General features: G+C 36.2%; 4 protein-coding genes across 10 annotated transcripts in view; all 4 read left to right on the top strand.

Annotated features, from left to right (window-relative positions):
* The window catches only part of LOC124157576 (multidrug resistance-associated protein 1), a 70,127-nt gene extending 67,796 nt beyond the window's left edge, over nt 1-2,331 (top strand). For all 5 annotated transcript variants that reach the window (XM_046532418.1, XM_046532417.1, XM_046532415.1 and 2 more), the window contains exon 33: nt 789-2,331. In XM_046532418.1, the coding sequence (XP_046388374.1) occupies nt 789-900 (112 nt within the window). In that variant the 3' untranslated portion in view covers nt 901-2,331. The remainder of the gene's footprint in view (nt 1-788) is intronic.
* LOC124158153 lies at nt 983-5,133 on the top strand. The gene is made up of 4 exons (XM_046533337.1): nt 983-1,048; nt 3,933-4,099; nt 4,601-4,895; nt 5,086-5,133. The coding sequence occupies exons 1-4, from the start codon at nt 983-985 to the stop codon at nt 5,131-5,133; spliced, it is 576 nt and encodes a 191-aa protein (XP_046389293.1).
* On the top strand, nt 3,297-7,032 carry LOC124157579. Its single transcript, XM_046532422.1, has 3 exons — nt 3,297-3,553; nt 3,933-4,099; nt 4,601-7,032. Exon 3 carries the CDS (start codon nt 5,204-5,206, stop codon nt 6,692-6,694), a length of 1,491 nt encoding a protein of 496 aa, XP_046388378.1. The 5' UTR covers nt 3,297-3,553; nt 3,933-4,099; nt 4,601-5,203; the 3' UTR covers nt 6,695-7,032.
* Nucleotides 7,033-13,300: 6,268 nt separating this feature from the next.
* Nucleotides 13,301-21,948, top strand: part of LOC124157577 (multidrug resistance-associated protein 1-like) — a 45,748-nt gene continuing 37,100 nt past the window's right edge. For 2 of the 3 annotated variants that reach the window (XR_006864620.1, XM_046532420.1), the window contains exons 1-7: nt 13,301-13,579; nt 16,788-16,904; nt 17,058-17,234; nt 18,483-18,605; nt 18,690-18,827; nt 21,311-21,436; nt 21,523-21,716. Coding sequence is in view for 2 of the 3 variants with exons in the window: in XM_046532420.1 (XP_046388376.1) it covers nt 16,827-16,904; nt 17,058-17,234; nt 18,483-18,605; nt 18,690-18,827; nt 21,311-21,436; nt 21,523-21,716 (836 nt within the window). In the remaining variant the exon portion in view is untranslated. Of the gene's footprint in view, nt 13,580-16,787; nt 16,905-17,057; nt 17,235-18,482; nt 18,606-18,689; nt 18,828-21,310; nt 21,437-21,522; nt 21,717-21,948 lie in introns of those variants that run through there. The other variant, XM_046532421.1, reaches the window with a different exon arrangement.

The raw sequence follows: 21,948 nt of genomic DNA, 5'->3' as shown, positions 1-21,948 counted from the left end.
AAATCCTGAATGCTTAATTTAGATCAGCATGACATTTTCGAGACCTGACATGTATTTACTGCCCAAATTTTTCAATAACCTAATGCATTTTAATAATTAGTGTTTGTTTGTGTATATTTTTGTTGTGAGACAATTTATAAAATCAATAGCTTTCTCAGAAGTTAAATACATAGTTACAATTTCAATTTAAAGTGTCATAACTGAGAAGAATTATGAGATAGAATTTCATCATCATCACTGGTCAACAATCCTAGGATTGGTTTGACGCAGCTCTCCATTCAGCTCTCCTATCAGCTAATCTTTTCACACCTACGTATTTCTTCTCTTTCACATCTCTCTTTACTTGTTCCATGTATTTTGTTCGGGGTCTTCCTTTTCCATTCTTGCCTTCCACTTGTCCTTCAACGATTGTGGAAGGCAAGAATGGAAAAGGAAAGATAGAATTTAGCTACTTTTAACAATTACATTTTTGGCATTTCTATTAGGTATGTACTCCCTTCCTAGACATGAGTTCTTCTCTAAAATTTTGATTTCATTTATGAATGAAATAGCATGGAATGAAACTCTAACATCAAAGCAAATTGTTTCCTACATCCTCAAATTATCTTCTTTGCCATGATTTGCCTCCTTTGAATCATCTGATGGTAGTTAAATCAATAATGGATTACTATATTATGTAATTTCAACTCTTGAAAACAAAAATATATTTCATTTCATTAATTTTTCTATGTAAAATATGTCGAGTTAGTTAATTTTTTCATTTTACATCCAAAATTGTATATTTTCAGGGTCATTGTTCTTGATAAAGGAAGGATAGTAGAATTTGATTCTCCTGCCAAGTTGTTGGAAAGCAGAACATCAGTATTCTATGGAATGGCCAAAGATGCTGGACTTGTTTGAATTTTTTATATCTTTCCAATTTTGTACTTTTTCTAATGTGCATCTACTTCGTCCCTCCTGTATTGGAAGAGTGCAAACAATAATGGCCTTGCTGGAGTATGAGACCATTGCCTCTAAATTTCTTGCCTTGAAGCTCAAGTGGGCCAATGTACTAGGTTCTCAATATCTTCAGGAGTACATGTTACAAAATAACTCGTATGAGTTATCCGTCATTTTGATGGTTGTGCAAATTTTTGGCATTTTTTTTATAAACTAATCTGCAATCACTGCCATGATTTAATCGTGGTTACTGTGCTGAGACTGGCATAACATGCTTATATCTTACTCATTTTTATGTCCTTATATTGAAATTGTATGGAATTGATGAAACTAAACATTGTAAAGTGGTTAGGGAAATGAGTTGTTAGGATTTTCAAATATTCATTTATGAAACTCCTGTAAACCATCAGCCATGTACTTAGATATTTTGCTGGTGTTCATGAAATGGAATAGGTGATTTTGTTACTTAAAAATGTGGTACTTGATTTACTGATGAATTTCATTTTAGTATATACATATACTTACATAAAGTTGTCATGAAGTTCTGTATTGATTTTTTCTGAATTTTGTTAATTTTTAATGAATAAACTTAATTTACTTTTTCTTGTATGTATATGTGCGACACATATATAAGTTCTGTTTACAAATGAGTTACTTAAGCGACGTGATTATTTTCTATCCCCTTCTGCTCTGTGATGTTTTCTTTCATGTCTCTTCAGTTGTGTCAGTGAATTAAATACATTAAGATCACCCCAGGCAATTATTGTTATACATTTATGTATCATTCTCATGTACATGTTCATTCTGAATATTTATTTATTCATCTTCATCATTAGTCACATAATTTTTGAAGCACATATATGTTGTGATTTTATTCGGTCATCGTACTTCACTCATTCAGTTAAACTTTTGGGATGCAATATCTCCACCCATGTGGAAAATGGGTATTGTACTTATTTCAGGAATGATATTTTTATTCAGCTAAAGTGTGTTTTGATCCAATTTTGATGAGTGGAAATGATAAAATATTTTAAGGATTTGTTCTTTTGTGTTTTCCTACGGTCAATAAGTTATAAAATCAACTATTGTTGGACAATGGCAATGCTTCGCTGAAGCCAATATTGCATGATTAAGTGTTCATTGCATTTTTGTTTTGCTCTCTGCAAATTCAGGAACAGGTTAAATCAGTCAAAAGTTCCTAACTATACCTAATGCTTGTATTTTATCTTACAGAGCTAAAAAAAATAATACGGATGTTAATCCTTGAAAAATAATGTTTTAACATTCTAAGAAATGATGGTATCTGGGTTTTGTATGATACATTAAGTAAAAATTACAATTTTTTAAACTGAAGTTGTATTTGATCATAAATAAATGTATTTTTGCAAGTCATAAGAATTCATTTATTACGCTGTTTGGTGATGGTGACAAAGGTGACTTGAATCTAAGTATGTACCTACCTATACAGGTTATCAGTGGAAATGTGGATGGTTAGGGAAGGTATGTCTCTAATTTTGTCAGATAGACCACATTATATTTTTATAAGGCCCTAATTTAAATCATACCAAACATTTATCTTCTGCCCTAGGAAAATTTTCTGAATTTATGTAAGCATAGGAAGAAGTAATTTCGATTGGGATAATTACAGCATACTCCGAATTACCCGGGCTAATGATGGGGAGGGGCTGCACGTATAATCAGAAAAAACAAATAGTCCATACTGGTTTCCGTAAACCGCACACCCGAGTCTGCGAGATCATGGATTCAGAAAATTGGTTTGCAGGAATGCTTCAAAACGGCTGCAAGAAGTCTGAAACTACACTGCCAGGCACCATGCTGCATAGTCACATCTCGCGCAAGTTGCCTAGTATGCAATTGATGCAGGGCGCGGTTCCCCGATCAGTGAATGCGATCGCACTCCGGGATGTTTAGATAACATGAACAAGGAGTTTCCATGAAGGTAATGGCCGAGCGATCACCCCATCACTCAGCAGCGGTTATACAGAACCAGGACTTCTGGCAATTTTTTTACGCTGGTGAGTGCTTGGCTATGACTCAAGCTTTCTCTACGTCCACTTCCCCTGCTGCCTTAGTCATTGTCGACGTCTTGAAAATCCACGTTAACGTCAAGACGTCGACAATGACTAAGGCAGTAGCAGTTGTCAAGATGTCAACGTCTTGTCTTAGACGTTGTCATTAGTTGCTTGATAGAGTGTAAAAAGATCATATGAAAAATAAAGGAGTCAGAAGGTAAGAGAGAACCTGATGCTTTTTTGAAAGGGTTATTCGAAAAGGTAATTTTAGTTTTTTTTTAGATTTCAGTGCATTTTCAATCAAAATATTCACTAAATAGATAAGGTAAAACCACCAGTAGTTGACACTGCACTAGTAGTTGACACTTATAATAAAAAAATACAATAACAAGAGGAATAAAGGTGCCAGATGATTAATATTTTTCTGTCTGTGTAGTGTAGCTCTCTAGTGGTGTGTATGTGAACTACTGTACCGCCATCTTTAACAGCAGTCTAACCACAATCATCTGATGACAACAGCCCATGTTTTTCAATTGATTAATGTGATTTCGTTGTGGAGTTTGCTAAGAACAAGCTAAAAGGTAAGCATTGAAAATTTAAACACCAATTATAATTTTGATTAAGGAGATGTTTAATACTTTGTTTTAGACTCTAAAGTATACAAACAGTTTTCAAAATAACCTGTAAATTAAAAAAAAATGGCTGTTTGGCATCATGTCAACTACTGAAACTTTAGATGACATAGTATTGAGTGGTTGACACCGTGTGTCAACTACTCAGGAGTAATATAATTTAATAATTCTGCTTTATTTGAGTGTTATTTAACTGCTTACATTGTTGAACTGTGTATTATAACCTCTAAAACATTTTCAAAGTATTGTACCCAATAGTTGACAGGGGGTGTCAACTATTGGAGTTACAATGTGTCAACTTCTGAATTACTGAGTCTTTCATTTTCAGATGCCTCCAACAAAGGGAAATTTTAGAAATTATACTCAAGAGGTAATGGAAGCAGCTGTGGAAGATGTAAGGTTGCATAAAACACCATATAAAACTGCAGCTAAAAAATTTAATGTTCCAAGGGTCACTTTGAAGTACAAGGTTGAAGGAAAACACCCAATTGACAGGTAACACAGGTCTACATGTTTTTATGTCTAGCTTAAGAGTCTACATCCCAAGCATAGTGTCAATAAGACAGCAGGGCTGTATTTTTATCCCTACACATAAATTTGTTATTTCTATTAACTTAAATCTATTTGTTATTTGTATTAATAATTGGCTAGTTTAGGATGCTCAAGACTTAGGAAACTAGTCTTTACATAGTATGTGGCTACCTACTTTATCTAACTTATTCTGATTATGCATTTGTCTTATGTTGTCTTTGAAACTTTTTAATAAATTCCCGTCATTGGTTGGGACCATGCCTATATCTCAGTTCAGGCTAAGACAGAAAAGGTTTCTAACTGAGAATCCTCTGTACTCTCTCTCAGAGTTTTTTAAATTTAATAACAGAATGTTTGACAATTACTTTGAGTGTGTAGTATGTAATTTATTGTATTGACATATTCAATTGTATAGCGTGTTGTATACTTGAAGGATTAAAAAATTATTCTATTCTATTTGTGTAGGAAAATGGGTCCAGCGGCTATTTTAAGTACAGGTGAAGAAACCACTATCAGTAATTGGATTTACAGCATGGCCCGTGCAGGATTTCCTGTTACAATGCAGGAGGTTGTCTTCAGTGTGCAGCGCCTTTTAAAAGAGTTAAAGAGGCCAAACCCGTTCAAAGACAGCTGCCCAGGAAAATCATGGATGAAAGGATTTATGAGAAGAAACCCTGGAATAGCTGTTCGTATGTCTCAAAACCTTACCACAACGAGGGCTGCAGTGTCCAAGGAAAGCCTTTGTAATTGGTTTAAAGAAGTAGAGACATTCTTGGTTGAAAATAAACAAAAAGAGATTTTACAAGATCCAAGAAGAATCTTTAATACGGATGAGACAGCCTTTTTTTTAAACCCAAAGGGTGGTAAAGTATTAGCAAAAAAAGGGGATAAGACTGTATATCAGCAAGTAAATTCGGATGAGAAAGAATGCCTTACTGTCCTTATCACAGGTAGCGCAAGTGGTGCTGTACTTCCCCCAACAGTTTGTACAAATATAAAAGGATCCCGCAGGAAATTGCAGAGAATTTCCCTCCAGCGTGGGGCTTGGGAAGAACAGAGTCTGGTTGGATGACCTGTGAGGCATTCTTCGAGTTTGTCGCTGACATTTTCTACCCATGGCTGAAGAAAGAAAATATTCCTTTGCCAGTTGCTCTTTTTGTGGATGGGCACTCATCTCATTTGAGTTTGCAAGTGAGCCAGTTTTGTGAAAAAAATGGCATCATTCTCATTGCACTGTACCCAAATGCGACGCATCTCTTGCAACCGATGGATGTTTCGGTTTTCAGGACTCTTAAAGAGCACTGGAAGAAGAAAGTACATGAATGGAGGTTATCCAATTTGGAGGCTCCAGTCTTAAAGAAGAAAGAATTTCCAAAACTTTTGAAAGAAGTTATAGACAATGTGCTACAAGTGACTATCCTGGAAAATGGTTTTAGAAAATGTGGATTGTTTCCATGGAACCCAGAAGCTATCACTCTCCCATTAAACATTGAAGGTGATAATCAAGTCACAAAAGCCAAAGAACGTGGACAATTTTTAAAAGAAGGACTTCGATTTCTCAATGAGAGTATTCCAGAAAGCAAGCTCAAAATATTTTGTAACAGGGATACAAATAAAGAGTTGGAGGAAAAAGATATTTCACTCTTTGAACTGTGGCAGAAGACAAAATTAGAACTGGAAAGTAATTTGTTAAATGCATCTGGTGCTACTAATGAGCCAGACAATCTAAGCATTGTGGATGGGGACCTGTCATCTGCAACACTCACTCCTAGTGCTATCGATGAGTCCACTTATCATACCACTGATGATTACAATATGCCATCTGGAACGAACAACCTTACTTGTATCGATAAGCCTGCTAGAGATAGTATTAATCATACTGATCTTTGTCAAGCTGGAACTTCTAAAGTATCTGCAGAAATCCCCAGCCCATTCAAAAGACACTTTTTTTTCCAGAAAGACAAGAATGAACCAAAACAAAAACGATCAATGAAGGAGAAAATGCCTGCCATTGTCTCAGGACAGCTGTGTCAAGATTATTTTAGAAAGAAGTTGGCAAAAAAGGAAGAATTAGAAAAAAGAAAACTGGAACGTGCTGCCGAGAGACAAAGGAAAAAAGATGAAAAAGTAAGAGCGAAACAAGATAAAGTTCGGCAGCATAAGAAAAGGACTGCAAAGCGGGTGCTTCATTACAAAGACAGCTCTAACTCTGGCATAGAAGAGGTGCCATCAGACAGTGACAGTGATTTTAAAGATGAGAGCGATGAGGAAAACATACATGAGAAAAACCTAAAGAAACCAGTAGAGAGGAAAGTAGGGGAGTATGTAGTTTTTTCTTATGAAGAAGAGTTATTTCCGGGGGTTATAACTGATGTTTGTGAAACAGCTGCTACTATTACAGCTATGAAAAAATCTGGGAGACTCTGGAAATGGCCAGAAAAAGAGGATAAATTGGACTACGAATGGGAAACTGTATTATACCACATTGACGAGCCTTTAAAAATGAGTACCACGAGAAATGTTTACTCAGTCCCGGAACTTGAATTTTTATGGGATTAACTTCTTGCATTCTGATAGCTTAGCACAATTTATATTCATTTTTTTTTAACTTAATTAACTAGAGAATGAGCCTAAGTTATGTAATACGTTAACATTCAATTTTTGTATTTTTCTACAACTTTTATCATTCATTTCATTCCTGTATTCATACAAAGTAGGCAAAAATTCATTTATTAAACCTTTTCTCATTTAAAACATATGTAAACTACTAAAGAGTGTCAATAAATAAAGAGTGTATTGAAATAAAGAGTTTTATAAAGTGTGTCAACTACTGAAAATAAAATGTGTCAACTACTAAATATTCTTGTTTTCGCTTGGTGTCAACTACTAGACCTGTGCCCGTTAACAAAAAAAAAATAATAATAATTCACATTCATTTTATTAATGTTATTCTTGTGACAGTACGATAGAGGAATACTTTGTACAGCTATCAGTAACTTTAAGTTTCCCCTACAGTGAATTCGGTTTAAGTAATGTTAACAAACAGACATATAAATCCTTAAGGTGTCAACTACTGGTGGTTTTACCTTAATAGAAAATATATACATAATTAAACATGATAATCTGAGAAATTATCACTTTTCATTGTATTTTTTTCTTACAAAATTGCTATTTTTCTAACTTTTACATAGTTTTTGAGAGCCAGAGTGACGTCAAAATCCATTTCTTGGCATGCAATTTCCTAAAATGTTCCGGGGGAGGTCCCACAAATCCCTCAGTATGGTGGGCCCCATTACGAGGCCTTGCCGAGTGCCCTCAATCACCCCAGACTGCCCCTGTCTCTTCATTATGACCAGTATCTTGCAGAATTATTACCTTGTGGAGAAGATAAATCATTTGAAGCATTCCAAAGGTATCTGATTTTTGGATCTTGTGGCTCATGTAAGTTGGAAACAATTTTTTATGCTTTAGAATTTTCATTTCCGTTGAAATTGTCATTTTCAAGGATGGGTAATGCACTCATCTCTGGTAAGGTGAAATATAGCTCAAAATTATTTTCCTAGATTCTTTGATGAATAAATAACTGCATTTTGCTTTTTGAGTATATTGAAAATATTCCCTTTGGCCATCATTAATTCCGCAGAAAGGATTTGTGATGGTCTTTGATTTATGCATTAATTTCTTCTCCTCAAAGGTGATTTTACTTTCTTGTTCACATTTTTAAGGCTACTGAAAGCATTTTTTAGGTGAAAATGTATCGTAAAATTTGCTCTCATTTTATTGTTAAAACTGGTGAAATTGACAGACTTTGAGGAATTGATTGCTTCAAAGCTTAAAAAGATTAGTTTATTCATTCTATTTCTGAGAAATCAATTGCTTAGTATGGACACATTGCCATTGGAGTTGTACATAATATATCTTTTCATTTAACTCGAATGTTTTCATTGCCTCAAAAGCAGAGACTTTTGCATTTATGGGCCCTGGGAATTCCTATTTTTGTATTAAGATGGGTAATTTAAATAGTCTCTGGAAGAGTTTATATTTGTTAAATGTTTTGTTAGATAAGAGGTTTGTTTTTCTAATTACTTCCCAAAGTTGACAGTTATGAAGAAATTTTCAAAATATCTTATTAACTGTAAAATTTCTTCCCTATTTTTTAAAGGGGGGTAGCACTACTATGCTGTGAACAATTGATACTTAAATCAGCTTTTCCACAATTGAGGCTTCGGTCTATTTAATTGCATATCATTCAATATTACTTGTAAATGACTCTCCTCTCAATTGAAAATTTGTGATGGATGGTTTTAAAAAAATGGCGTGATCCCCCATTGGGATCATTCATTCTTAAGTGCAGCGATTAATGCAGTGTAATTCCCCATCATTCTGTTTTATACAGCTATTCTTTATTCTGTTTTATACATACTTTTATTTTCATTTATTTATGTATGTACAGTTAGTCCTCGTTTAACGTCACTTACCGTTCCTGAAAAATGTGACGATTAATGAAATGACGTTAATCGAAACATAAATCCCATAAGAGACAATGTTAAAAGTGAATATCGGCTTCTATACGCGAAAAAAATTTAGTGTATCATATCTGGGGCATTTTTTACGATGGGAATTCGCTATGGTGGTCGCCCGGGCGAGCGTCGCCTGGGCATCATCATCGCCGAAATATCGTCGCAATTAAAGGAACCAAAATTATTGTTAACATGGCGAAAAAAGTGACGACAAAAACTCCGAGTTCTACACGGAAAAATTCCTTGAAATCACTTTTTAGGTTCCTGAAAACCATTATGTCAAGTAAAACCTTGCGCACCTACCTAAGAATTCATTTTGCAGAAAATTTGCTGAAACCGTAATCGCAATTAACAATAAACACACTGTTTTACACTTCGTTTTGACTGACTGTATGACCGCCTGCAAAAAGAACAACCTGCAATGCCCGCCGCTTCGCGTTTTTCCTCGCGCGAAATTTAAAAGACTTGACGTTATCGCAAAGCGAAAGTGCGATAAACGAATGGCAATCTCAAAATTTTCGTGACGTTATCGCAAATGACGTTAAACGAGGTGACGTAGAACGAGGACTCACTGTACTACTTAAAACAGCACATTTTAACCATCTAATGAATAACGTTTTCTGTTGGTACTGTTGAATGATCACTATTATGAGCCATACACGGGCAGATTTTTCTCTTCTTGCAAGCCATGACCATGAGGCATTGAAAGGAATTCACGAATTTCTCTTCAGTTATTTTTTGTCATCATTCTCCCTACGACATCAATGGAACGCAACCTACTTAACTGAGGAGGTGAACAGGGTTGCATAGCAAACAAGAATAGGGCCCCCTGTGAGTGTGCAACCAACCAAGCAGGGCTGCATTCAGGATTTGTAGACCCCTAGGATGTAAATGTGATGTGGACCCTTCTGTGAAGTCTAAATAACCCCCTGTGAAACTCCTCCAGAAAACTCCTTTCCTTCGATGAGGCATTTTTAACCTTCTTCCTGGGATACTAGTGGGAAATGTTGAGAATTAGTAAAGTGTAACCCTTAAGAATAAATATACATTATAAAGTTGTTTTTTTCCATATCCTATTGCAACTTTTTTAATTTGAACTTTTAATTCAAAATTTGTTTTAACACATAGCAGACGGATGATGAGTATACTCATGTTTCATGAGCTATCTGTTACGGACGGATCACGAGATAACTCGTGTTTTCTACACACTGCCTTTGTATGCCACATGCAATGATACGTTGTAAAGACATTTTTTTTTATTATTAATTTTAGGTACGCATTAAAAATTACTTATTCATGTTATGACATTAGGTTTTATCTTAAAACACTAAAAATTTGAAAGAGAGATTGTAAAAAGTTATTCAGATGTAAACCAAATTAAAGTTGCATGCAAAAATAAGCCTGCCTTGAAAAATACTCAGCCACTAGGGTGAGTTCGAAAAAAAATATCCGCTCCTTAATGTGTTCATTGTAATTTACAGTTGTAGTGATTTTAGCCAAGATATGTGTCGTAGCTCATACATTGGCCCTCTACACTTTTCGCCCGATGCTTAATAGCTGATACATCGGCCTGCCACTCGAAGAGAGTTTATGAACCTTTAGAATCCAAATTATGTAGCAATTTTTATTGTAGAAATTGAATGAGGGTAGTTAAAATTTTATCCTGGAGACATAGAAAATTCTCCTTTGAGCACCTTAAATGCCTATGTAGTCCGTGAATTTGGCTTAGCTCTCACAGGATTTCTGGAAAATATCCCAAATATTTAGAAAATTAGGTTACATATTTTGTTAGAGCTCCACTCTTCTGTTTCATAGTACTTCTATTTAAATTTATTATTTGTTTTGTTGGTCCTGTTGCTAAAATTTTGCCAGCTTGTGCATTAATTCTGCCCTGAACCTTTTAAAGCAGGATTTCACTAAGCCTCACATTTTCAGTTTTATGAATATTTTTTAAAAAATTGTACACATTGGGTGCCAGTTTCAAGTATATTTAGAGCCCATCGAACAGTAGTAAGTGTTGCTGAATTAATTATGAAGTGACACATATCAATGGTAGTATGCCAAATGTGTTGAATCCCTTCAAACTAGTTGTAGGTATTGTCCTATAGTCTCATATCATTAAAAAGTAATGTATTATTTGGATGAAAGAGCTTGAGTGCACTAATTGTAAGTCAGATCAATCTTAATTGCTTTTAAGTAGTGAGATTAAAATTAACTCCTATGCAACAATTAAATATCCTTCAGATGCTTGGTTTCTTGAACCATTTGTTTTTAAAAATTTTGGCAAAGCCTCTTGACTATTCCAACTAAAATATTTGCACTGATATAATCTCGCAGATGATCTCTTGCTTGTCAGGAGAAGAAACTGCTGAGGAAGAGAGGTATACATGTGCCCATATGGTCTCTCCCTCCCTGTCCTAGGAAGTGGTGAACCAGCGAGTATAATTTTCTGCCTGCAGCTGTTATGGACTCAGCCCAAGAAGTGATTTACGAAGAACCAATTATATTTATCACTGACATCAGGGTTGGAGTGTAGCCTCCCCTTGTACAACCTCCTCCAAAAAAAAAAACTTTGGATTTCAGCCTTCAATAACCTTACGGCTTAACTGCCACTTCCTTCCCTTCCCCTCCTAAAAGTTTGTCTTGCTACCCCGTCCTGTCCAATTAAACTTAGGGTTCTTTGAAGCAGTGAAAATGTGTTATTTTGTTCCATATTTATTTAGGGTTATTTGAAAATCTGAGGGGGGTCGATTGTTAAATGTTAAATGCTTTCTATTCAGGGTAAACGGTAATAAAACTGTATAAATCAGTATGATTGCACAAGAAAAGAAATTAATCGTTGAATCTCTTAGTATGCGTACAGCTATTATTGACGGTAAGGGGACTATTGAAACAAAAATAGATTATTTCGAGTATGCGTTATATTGAGAAGCTATAGGCCGTAGAATTATGACGTCTATGTATGTATCTTGTATTTCACGCATCCCCATATAGGTGTCTTACTTTCCATTACGATACGTGGATGCGTGACAGTTCATTCCCGCTCTCGTACCAGAGTTGAATCGGAAAGAGTATCGGCTTATTCCGAGTGCTGTCGTCGCGGGCATTGATTAAGTGGGCTAAGCCGTGGAAGCATGCGACACTCAAGCAGTATTCCTTTCTAGTGAATGATGCCCGTTTCTCTGTGCTTAGGCGAAAGCCGCGTAGGCTTTCAAGTCCCAACTCTCGATTTTTCTCTTCGCATTTTCTATGCTGGACCGGGGAGGAGGGACAAGAGGGTCAGTTTGCTCATTGCTTCCACGTTTAGGACACGTATGGTATGCTATTTGGTGGAGGCGACCGGCAACTGAGATCATTTGCGCTATGAGGGAAGCACGCCTTTTCAGCATTCTGAAAGGTAGGTGTAAGTGCGGCTAAATTGCTCTTGGCCCTCAAATGTCTCTTGACGACCTTGTCTCTCTCCTTTTTGGATTCCCACAGCCGTAATCTTGAATTGTTTGTTTTGTTTTTTCTTTACCGCGTCGTCTCTTTTAGATTTATTTCTGTACTTTCTGATGGTGATAGCTATATACCGACTTCCCAGTTGGCTATCAGCGAAAGCTTCAGGGTTAAGGGGACGCGTAGTTCCCTTTCGACCGATCGTGTTCAATCTTTTTTCGCGACCGATAACTTGTTTAAAACGTTATAATCTTGCAATTTTTAGCGGATATAAATTGTAATTTGTTCAACATTTGCCACTATCTCAAATATAAAAATGTTACATCTGAGAAAATCCTAATCTCAAAATTTTCAAATGTGAAGTACAGTCAAATATTTACAAGTATTTGCTTTGCGTTCCGTAAAATTTTCAAGTGGATATCATAAATTTTAAACGAATTATACCCCTCGCAAAAATGATGGTACAACTTGAGTGAAGCTATCATGGCACTAACCTTAAGCGCTGCCTAGAAGGAATCATCCCTCTCGACATTCGGCGGGATTATATCCAAATGCGCGTTCGCTCTGCCTCGCGTATTGGTATAATCTTGTCTAAGGCCTTCGTTTTAAGATGCGGTATTCCTCCTTTGCGATTGAAGCTGTGTAGTGGTGGTAGTATCCAGGAAATATTTTTGTGGAAAAAAGAGGCGGAACTCCGTTGCGCCAAAGGTGTGCACATCTGACTTTCATAATGTGGTAGGGAGCTCTGAATGGGAAATCCTCAACTCAGTTGGTCACAAAAGGTACCGTAACGCCGCCGTTCTGCGGCATTTACCCTGAAAAAAGCTCTGTAAATAACTATGACTAGCGGATTTCGAAACATGAGTATTAGTCGGGGAAAGGAACACAAAGGATTCAAGGAAATATGCAAGGTCAAATCTTGCGTTCATCACAATCGCGTCCGAGTTCTGGTGCATTACTCAATGTGCGTGTTGTGGATAAGTTATGAGGTTAAAACCTAGCCTTGATGATCATTAAGTTCAGCATCTCATTCAAATTGAGTGAGCACATTAGCATCGCTTGGGGAAAACTAGCGAGAGAATTTGTGCAAACACATCGTCGTACTGAAGTCGTAAATATTCCTTTCGCGGAGATATATGGACCAGTCTGATGGTCGTTGTTTATCATCGCAAATAATGCATGATGAGTGGAAGAAGCGAATGTTTCCTTGCTGGCTTTATTATTTTATTGGCGTGGCTGGTTATGAGTCGGTGGGTGTGTTTCGAAATCTTCTCGCATTCCTGCATCATCGCGCTCGCCTCCGAATAGGTGTGAGCTCACAGAGTGCAGTGCCGGAGGAAATTTTAGTGCCGAGCGGGAAGGAATTGATGGGAGTGGATTCTCATTCAGAAAACACTAGCGAAGTGTTCATATTGTGGAATTTTGTGTTGCCCAAATATTTGCGACCGATAAGACTTCTAAGTGAAGATACCAAATTATTGGTGGGGTAAGTGTAAGTTTATGGTGTCTCTTAAGACACTTTTTGAGCAAATTTGATTTCAAAACTCACGCAATATGCTTTGGCTTCCACATTTTCCGCTGCTTCGGACTGTAGGTGAGCTCTGTAAAAACATCTCAACAGGCCGGCTGAGATCGTTCAATTAGATTATTTTGGTGTTTTCTTCCACTAGGCGTATCAGTTCTTTTCTCTATCAACACCAACACCATTTGTACCGCTTGTGATTATTTTGCCGCAGTTTTGATGGCAAAATGTGCTATTTTATTACCAAATACAGGTCCGTTGCTAGTTGATTTGGCGCCCGGGGCAAACTGGGGCCGTGCCCCCCCCCCCCTCCCCCCCGCATAACATTGATGGTTCTGCAATCGGGAGATTTGAAAATATAATTTTCATAATAAAGATATTTTGTTTATCTCAATTACCCCCGGAAACAGTACAATGAGGCTTTTACATCGGGAGATTTAACAATCAACAACAGAAAATCACACACAACCATGCCCTGGATGGGCCAACCTACGGGCGTCGCCGCCATAGGGAACATGGGGGACGCTGCCTCCCCAATATTGAAAATTTTCCGGGGGAGGACCCCCAGTCCTGTCGCGGGAGGATGCCCCTGGACCCCCCATTTGTCCCCCCCAATGTGTTGATGCTGACGACGCCAATGGATATTACCATTTATGCAGGATGCAAATTATCGGTAAAAGAAAAACTTTTTCCGACCGCGTAAGACACGAGCCGATGTTATTCTGTCTGGGTTTTGTGACGTGAAGGAGACTCGGATCCCTTTCATTGTGTTGAAGAGAGCTGAGAGCGCCACACATCGGATAACGTTGTTAGCCAAAAATTTTTAGTCTGCGAACACGGTGCGCCCCCAACTTGCTGCGCCCAGGGCAAAATGCCCTGGTTGCCCCGCCCTCGCGACGGGCCTGACCAAATATTCTAGTGAACAATATATGTCGAAGAAAAAGGTACTTTAAAACCAGCCATAAATAAGTGAAATTGCACTATCCATCAAATCCATGTTGTCGCCGACATTTAACCCAGTCCAGCTCATTCCCTGCCTCCATTTACGCTGCAGCGTAAAATACCAAGGTTGGGGCCACCAATAAATGCCACTGTTCCATTATTTGCTCTTTTGTTATTGCCTAGCGCAGACGACTTCTGCCCAAGATCTGAGTGACCACTTTGAATCAACATGTGTTTTTTCCATTCTTTCGAAGGATGGTTACATCAATATTTAGCCGAATCAAAGCATCCGTATTATTATTATTATTTGGGAATTTTATTGCCGAAAACGTGTGTTAAAAAGTTTCAAAATACCGCCGTCGCTGTTTGGCGTACTAAAAGGGGAAAAGATGAATGCAGCCGTAGTTTCCGTGTTTTTGTGAGGCCGGTGCTGGAAAATTAGGGGAGGAGACCGAGCGCGAAATAAGGATATTTTGTCCTGATGGATATTTTCTGCCGATTTTTCGGCTATGCGTGATCGCTCTGAATTTCAGTAATGTCTTTGATTAATCGCGTGTAAGGAGTATAGCTTCCTTTTGTCGTAATCTTTATATTGACGTCTGATTTCTTAGCAATCCCATTTGATTTCGTGATGTAAAATTATCCTATTTTACCTGTTAAATGCGTTGCGGTTTTTTTAAATACTGAGTCATGAGTAAACTATAGCTGTGCGACTGGGCGAAACATTTACGTTACCTTTTTTCCAGAAAATTTTCCCTCCTTATAAACAACGATAATTCTGTCACTTCAATTACGAAACCCCTTAAATCTAAGTAAAAATGTCTCTTGAGATTGAGTGGCTTTTGCATTTCATGGTAGAAAAGTACGAATTCATTTTTATCCATAGAAAAGCATTAAAATTACTCGTTGAATTAAATCTTCTTTTCGTTTAGATGTAGGTGCCATGTTTCTTAAATTATTCTGTTGAAAATTCAACTTACAAGGGAAGGCGCCCAAATATCACCACCAGATCGCATTCAAACTCGGAAGTGTGATAGAATTTTTTTTGAGAGATTAAGAGTGGGCCTTAGTTTTGAAATGTAAGAGATAGAAAGTCTTCGTTAAAAAACTCCTGTGTTCATGCAACCCGCGATACAACAATATCCCCTTCTCACTACCCCCCAAAAAATAATAATTATTTTAATACCATCGCAAAAATAATGCTACTATGGCCTCAGTTATGTTTTTGGAAATTCCTTTTCTTTTGCTTTGCTCAAGAAAGAGAGAGGAAGGGGCTATATTATCGTTATATGTCTTGGGTCATTGGTGTGCCATGTGTTGCATAAAATTTAGGAGTTTTGCTAAGGATTTCTCTCCTAAATATCTCAAAAACTAGGCCCACTACCTACGTTAGCTCAAACAATGGTATCTTATAATTTCATCTATAATAACTCAGCAAAGTTTGAACATGAGGCACTTGGGTAGCTTCCCATTGTAATGCCTAACCATTGTGTGTGAACAGTGGGGTAGCCTGGAATTATTTTCGGGAGGAGGGGGGGGGGGGTCCAAAACCAAGGGGGAAAATTTTTTTTAAAACAGGGTACTAAGTAGAGGGAGGGTTTTAAACTAATTTTAACACTATTTTTAATCGAAAAAACTTCATTTGCCAAAAAACTTTTGTAAATTCACAATTTTCAAGTATGTATTGTGTTTTCTTTTATGAAGTAACATAATTGTGTTTCTACATTTTTGGGGGGTTCCGGACCCTCCAATTCTTCCCCCTTGCTACGCCACTGCTTGTGAAAGAAGTTCATTATTGGAATCGTGTAGATTGTAGTTTTTAAATTTCTTTTTTACTTTGCAACTTAATTGTAAATAAGTCAATATAACCTTTTGGGTAGCAATTGCTCTCAATGATAAGCACTAATCCTCTTAGTGTGACAGGCTGGTGAATCAGCTCCTGCATCTTGGATGGAAAGTGTGCTAGTGAAAAATACATTGCCTCTTCTGTAGTGCATGGTCAAATGCAATGATTACTTAAGTATTTCAGTTATTTAAAAAAATGTATGGTTATAACTTGTTCGACTGAAATAATTTTTTTAAACTTTGCATGGATGTATTAGAATACTAGTTACTTCATGTTTTTTTTTAGATGCTGCATTATATTAAATGGCCCTTAAGATTTCTTTCTAGTACCCCATGAAGTTATTAGCACTATGAAAGTTAATCATAAAAAGCCATATCTTTTCAGCTTAAAAGTACATTCAAGATCAAGAATAATAACCTGAAAATGGACAATGTGACTAATAGCTATGATCCAATGGTTGAGGATAATGGTTTGGAAAGATTTTGTGGATCAAGATTTTGGGTAAGTCGGTCGTTGATTTATCTGGGCATACAGAGGGATATTTTTTTTAAAAACCTATAATTCTTTAATTTATCCTCTAAATCGATGAATTTTAGTGCAAATTTTGGTTGGAGTAAATTATTTTGGAGTGATGATTTTTGTATTTATTTACAGGACTTAAATGTGACTTGGTACACGGAAAACCCTGATTTTACAACTTGCTTCAAAAAAACTGTGTTGATATGGGTTCCCTGTGCGTTTTTGTGGATTTTTTCACCCCTGGAAATATATTACATTATGAGGAGTAAGGATAAAAAAATCCCATGGACATTTTTGAATTTGTCAAAATTGGTAAGTTACATCTATGGCATCCAAGAAAATTAATCAATTTAGTATAGTGGCAGCACTGCCCAGAAGGTCAGCAAGGGGAGTAGTCTGCTCCTGACCCAATCTTTTTGGAGATACCAGAGGTATCCTTTTTGGAGATACCAGAGGTATCCTTTTTGGAGATACCCTCAGAACTTTTTTCATTGTTCATAGTCTTTTTGAGCTGATGTTGGAATGTTCCCTAGTGTCTCCATAAGATAGCAGTCAGACTTTTTAGTGTGATAGAAAATGAAATTTTAATTTCTTTTTCCTCAAACACCCAAATGGCCTTGGTTTTTTAGATAATACTGGTGACATTCCTTTATTTATGCAACTTGCAATACAAAAAATTATGCATTATTTTAATGATAGAAATAGCCCCTTTTAATCTCTTTTTTGAGCTTAGTAACTAACGAAAAGAGTCTCTCTAAATGTGAATGAAGTTATATTGCACATATGCAGGGTGTTTCCAGAGAAATCTGCAGTACTTCAGAAGGTCGTAGGAGAGACAATTGTAAGCATTTTTTGTCCACACACATGGGGTCGCAACTCCTTAGTTGCTGAGCTATGGCAAAGCAAACATTTTTTTGGATGCACTTTGCAGATATATGAAAACGGTTTTTCATTGGGTATCCAGCCTTTTCAACATTTTATTAAAACTCTGGATTTTTAGTAAATGAAATAATCAAGGTTGGACGAAACATGCAATTGTAATTGAAACAAATTACCTATCTCTAAACTCGATTAAAGGAGAGCTTTGAGTGAGTATCAACAATGTGGTTGTGCAAACTCACCCATTTTGAGATTAGCAGTAGCTGTTATTGGAATTTGCATCATTTTTGGAGCATGTTTGGGAGTACATATTCACCTGGAAAATTAGGAAAGAAATGTCTCTCCATGTAAGATATTTTTCCATACAGAGCTGAAATGCCTTTCTGATGAAGCTCCATAGCATGGCTACATTCATTCAGTCTAGATCTGATACATCTTATGACTCTAATTATGATTTAGCAATTAAAAAAGAGGATATGCATAAAAATTATTGCAGTTTTAAGCGCAATGGCAGAGGAGAAACACATATACATACCTGATGCTTAAAATATTCCTTTATTTTGGGTTGTGATTATTGTATGATGTAAATTTCTCCTTCCATGAAATCATGATTGAGTTTTTTTCAATGTAATGGGAATTTCCTATATTCCTGAAAGAAATCCTTCAATGTATTTTTTTCAGCTTATCAAAGGTCTTTTAATTGTTGTTACTTTGGTTGATGGCATACACTCCATTAATGCCAGTTACCTTGTGGATCTATATCCAGCTGACTACCTTGCTCCTGTTCTAAGGATAGTGACATTTGTAAGTTGAATGGAATTAATTTTTTGTCATAAAACTATCAGTAAAAATGGTTCAATCAGTAAAAACTTCATTGTTATATTTTAGGCATATGCTGTAATTTTGTTGCTGTATAATCTTCAGAAAGGCCTACGATCTTCAGGATTGCTCTTTCTCTTTTGGCTCATTCTTTGTTTATGTGAAGCCATTGAGTTACGAACAATGATTATGGATGTATCATCAAATGTGAGTATATAATCTCCTCTGTTACATATGCCTTATCGATTTTTTACTGCAGGAAGTTCACTGATCCTAAATATGAGGTCTTTGTATGAATTGTCGGTAGAATAAAACAGTTAAGTATGACAGAATTTATATTTAGCTGTTACTGTGTCCTTAATATTGTAAGTGGGGCCAAAAAACGTTTCAAGTATGAAACTTTTGTATGTACAAACATCAGCTGCTGTCATAAATAAACCCGTGTAAAGATAACTTATATAGTCCTTCAATACATTGAGAGTTCCATTTGCTAACACTTTTTAGACAGATGGTGAAGATATCTCGTCATTTATTTCCCGAGAATTCTGGACGGATGATGAAGAGTGTTGTCATTTAGGCATATCAACTTAAACAATTTTAATGCATACTATAGGCATTTGATAGTAAGTTTTTAGTAGTTTTCCATTACCCATAACTTATTATGAATGGAAGTATAGTAATGTTTGATTAACGTTTTAATTTTGACGAATTTGTTTTTTAACCAAAGGCATTTCGCCCAAAATTGACTCATATTGAGGCAAACACACAGTTACAGTATTTCTTCTGATGGATAGATTGATCAGTGATGGATGCTTGAAAAACTGGCTGAATAGAAGGTCAAAAGGAATAAAAATACACTGCTGGTACTCTATGTGCTTATAAACCTGAGTTGCTTACCTTATAAATTTATATGTACAGCAGACTCCCAATTATCTGGCTGCGATATATCTGTGTTGCGGATTATCCGCGCATGATTTTTCACTCTTGCCTAATATTTTCCGCGATCTTTATAAAAAAATAAAATCAGACGCAAAATTACCAGAGTTACTGCATTAATGCTACGATACACCGGGCTTATTATTTTCGTCAGAATCCCCTTTGTAAAATGGAAGCAATTGTGCACTAGCTGCATTCAGGGGAGCATCGTGTTCCTGTTTTCCCAGCCTCGCTGCGCTCAACCACAGTCTGTGATCACAGTCTGTGATCACAGATACACGTCCCGCAGCAGTTACCAGTGGTGCAGTGAGGGGGGGTTTTGGGGGAAAAAATCCCCCCCCCCCCAGAGCTCACAGAAATTTTTAAGCTTAATCCATTTTACTTAATTGAATAAGTATTACATATAGAATAGTGTTAGGATTAATAAAACTTGCTATTTTGAACCATTATTCTAAAATATTTTCTGGAGGAGGGCCCCCGCAACTCCTGTTTACCCTAGCGGGTATGCAATACCCCCACATTCCAAAGTATTAGTTGTGCCTAAAATCCCCCCAGCCTTAATTCTTAGCTGCGCCCCTGGCAGTTACCACCCGGGCAACTTGTGCGAAAGGCGACTAAATGGCGTGGTTCCTGACAGTGTAGTTTCCGACGTCGAGCAGTGGTTTTGAAGCATTCCGGCAAACCACTTTTCTATATCCATGATCACAAAGCCACGAATATGTGGTTTTCGAAACCAGGCCTTACATGGAGCATTACGAGTACCACCATTTTATCGCCGCTAAAAAGATTGTGAATGGCTCTCAATGAGTCTGGGAAGTACTCTAAAATGACAGAATAACGGCATAAAAAATAATGTGTGTTTTTTTACGTAAAGTATTAACATTACAAGAAATTAAAGTGAAAGTTCGGGTTATCCGTGTTTTCTGATTATTTGTGCGGTCTCTCCCCATCATTAGCCTGGGTAATCAGGAGTGGGCTGTATTATCAAATGACATTAATTTGTAATCAAGGAGCATTTCTTGCAATTTTGTACTATTTGTATAATTCGCGTGGTTCACTTGCACTTAAATGATAATTTTTAAAATCTGGTTTATCCAATGAGTAATTTGATTTTAGTGCTTTGAAAGTTAAAGACTGATGTATTGATACATATGTTATAGAAATTATTACATGTATGCAGTAATTTTTCTGTCATTGAGAATGGATTATTAATATTTTAGGAATTCAATTGATAATATCCACCAATGTAATCATTTATCTACTAAGTCAATTAAACTTTTACTCAGAAATACATATTACTGGTCCATGAATAGCGTTAAAAAAGCTAATTGAGGATTTCATGAGCATGCATGTATTTTTTTATATTTGACCAGGCATATGTGTTATACATCATAGAATTTTTTAAATATTTCATTTAGCATGAAATTTGTAGGGCTTCATACTTGGAAGAATAAAAAAAATTAGGGAACTTTGCAAAGAACTCTTCTATTAAGGTATTCCCTCTTTTTTATCGATAGTGAATGTATTCTTATGTATTCCCTTCTCATCTGTTTGTGTATTTCATTATTCTTTTGTTAATTTGTACATAGGATATGCAGAATATTATTTCCCGGTCATATGCAATAAAATAGTAGAATTATCACTGTGATATCTTATTTTATTGCCAGACCTATGCTAATCCTGATGCTATTTTGTGCTTGCAATGTCGAATTTTCATGTGTTTTTTTAATGGAGCTTTTATTTTAATTTTTCAGGAATCTTATAGATCATCATTTTCCTTTATTATATTCATTATATATTACTCTCTGTTGGTCATTATTCTACTTTTGAATTGCTTCGCTGATGCACCTGCTGCCATTCTCCACAAGCCTCCTAAAGAGGTTAGTTTTTTTTTCTTTTGCTAGCACTGTTAACAATTCCATGTATTTTAACATTAGAGTAAGATATTAAATTTTTCCACTGTTAGAACCCATGTCCAGAGAAAGGATCTTCATTTTTATCTCGCATACTCTTTTCATGGTATGATGCACTTTCTTGGAAAGGGTTTCGTAAGCCCCTTGAAAAGGATGATATGTGGAGTTTGAACACTGAAGATTTGGCTGAAGAGGTAGTGCCGAATTTCCTCAAGCATTGGGAAGAGAGTTTGAAGAAAGCAACTCTGTAAGTTCATAGTGGTTCCATTTTATGTTGAATTTCCTGCTTCAAAGAAAATTTTAATATGTAATAACTAAAAATTTTTGTTAGACATCCACCTGTATTGTTACAAAAGGTACTCCATACATATTAAAAAAAGGGATGAGTTGATTTTTTATTTTTCATTTTTTTCAATATTTTTCCTCACTATCATTTTTCAACTGCTCAAAATATTTAAACTATGCATAAATAAGTAAAA

This window comes from Ischnura elegans, chromosome 4 (assembly GCF_921293095.1).
Source record: "Ischnura elegans chromosome 4, ioIscEleg1.1, whole genome shotgun sequence".
In the NCBI taxonomy this organism is placed as follows: Eukaryota; Metazoa; Arthropoda; class Insecta; order Odonata; family Coenagrionidae; genus Ischnura; species Ischnura elegans.
The sequence above is the reverse complement of the archived record's forward strand: the minus strand, read 5'-3'. Positions and strand labels throughout refer to the sequence as shown.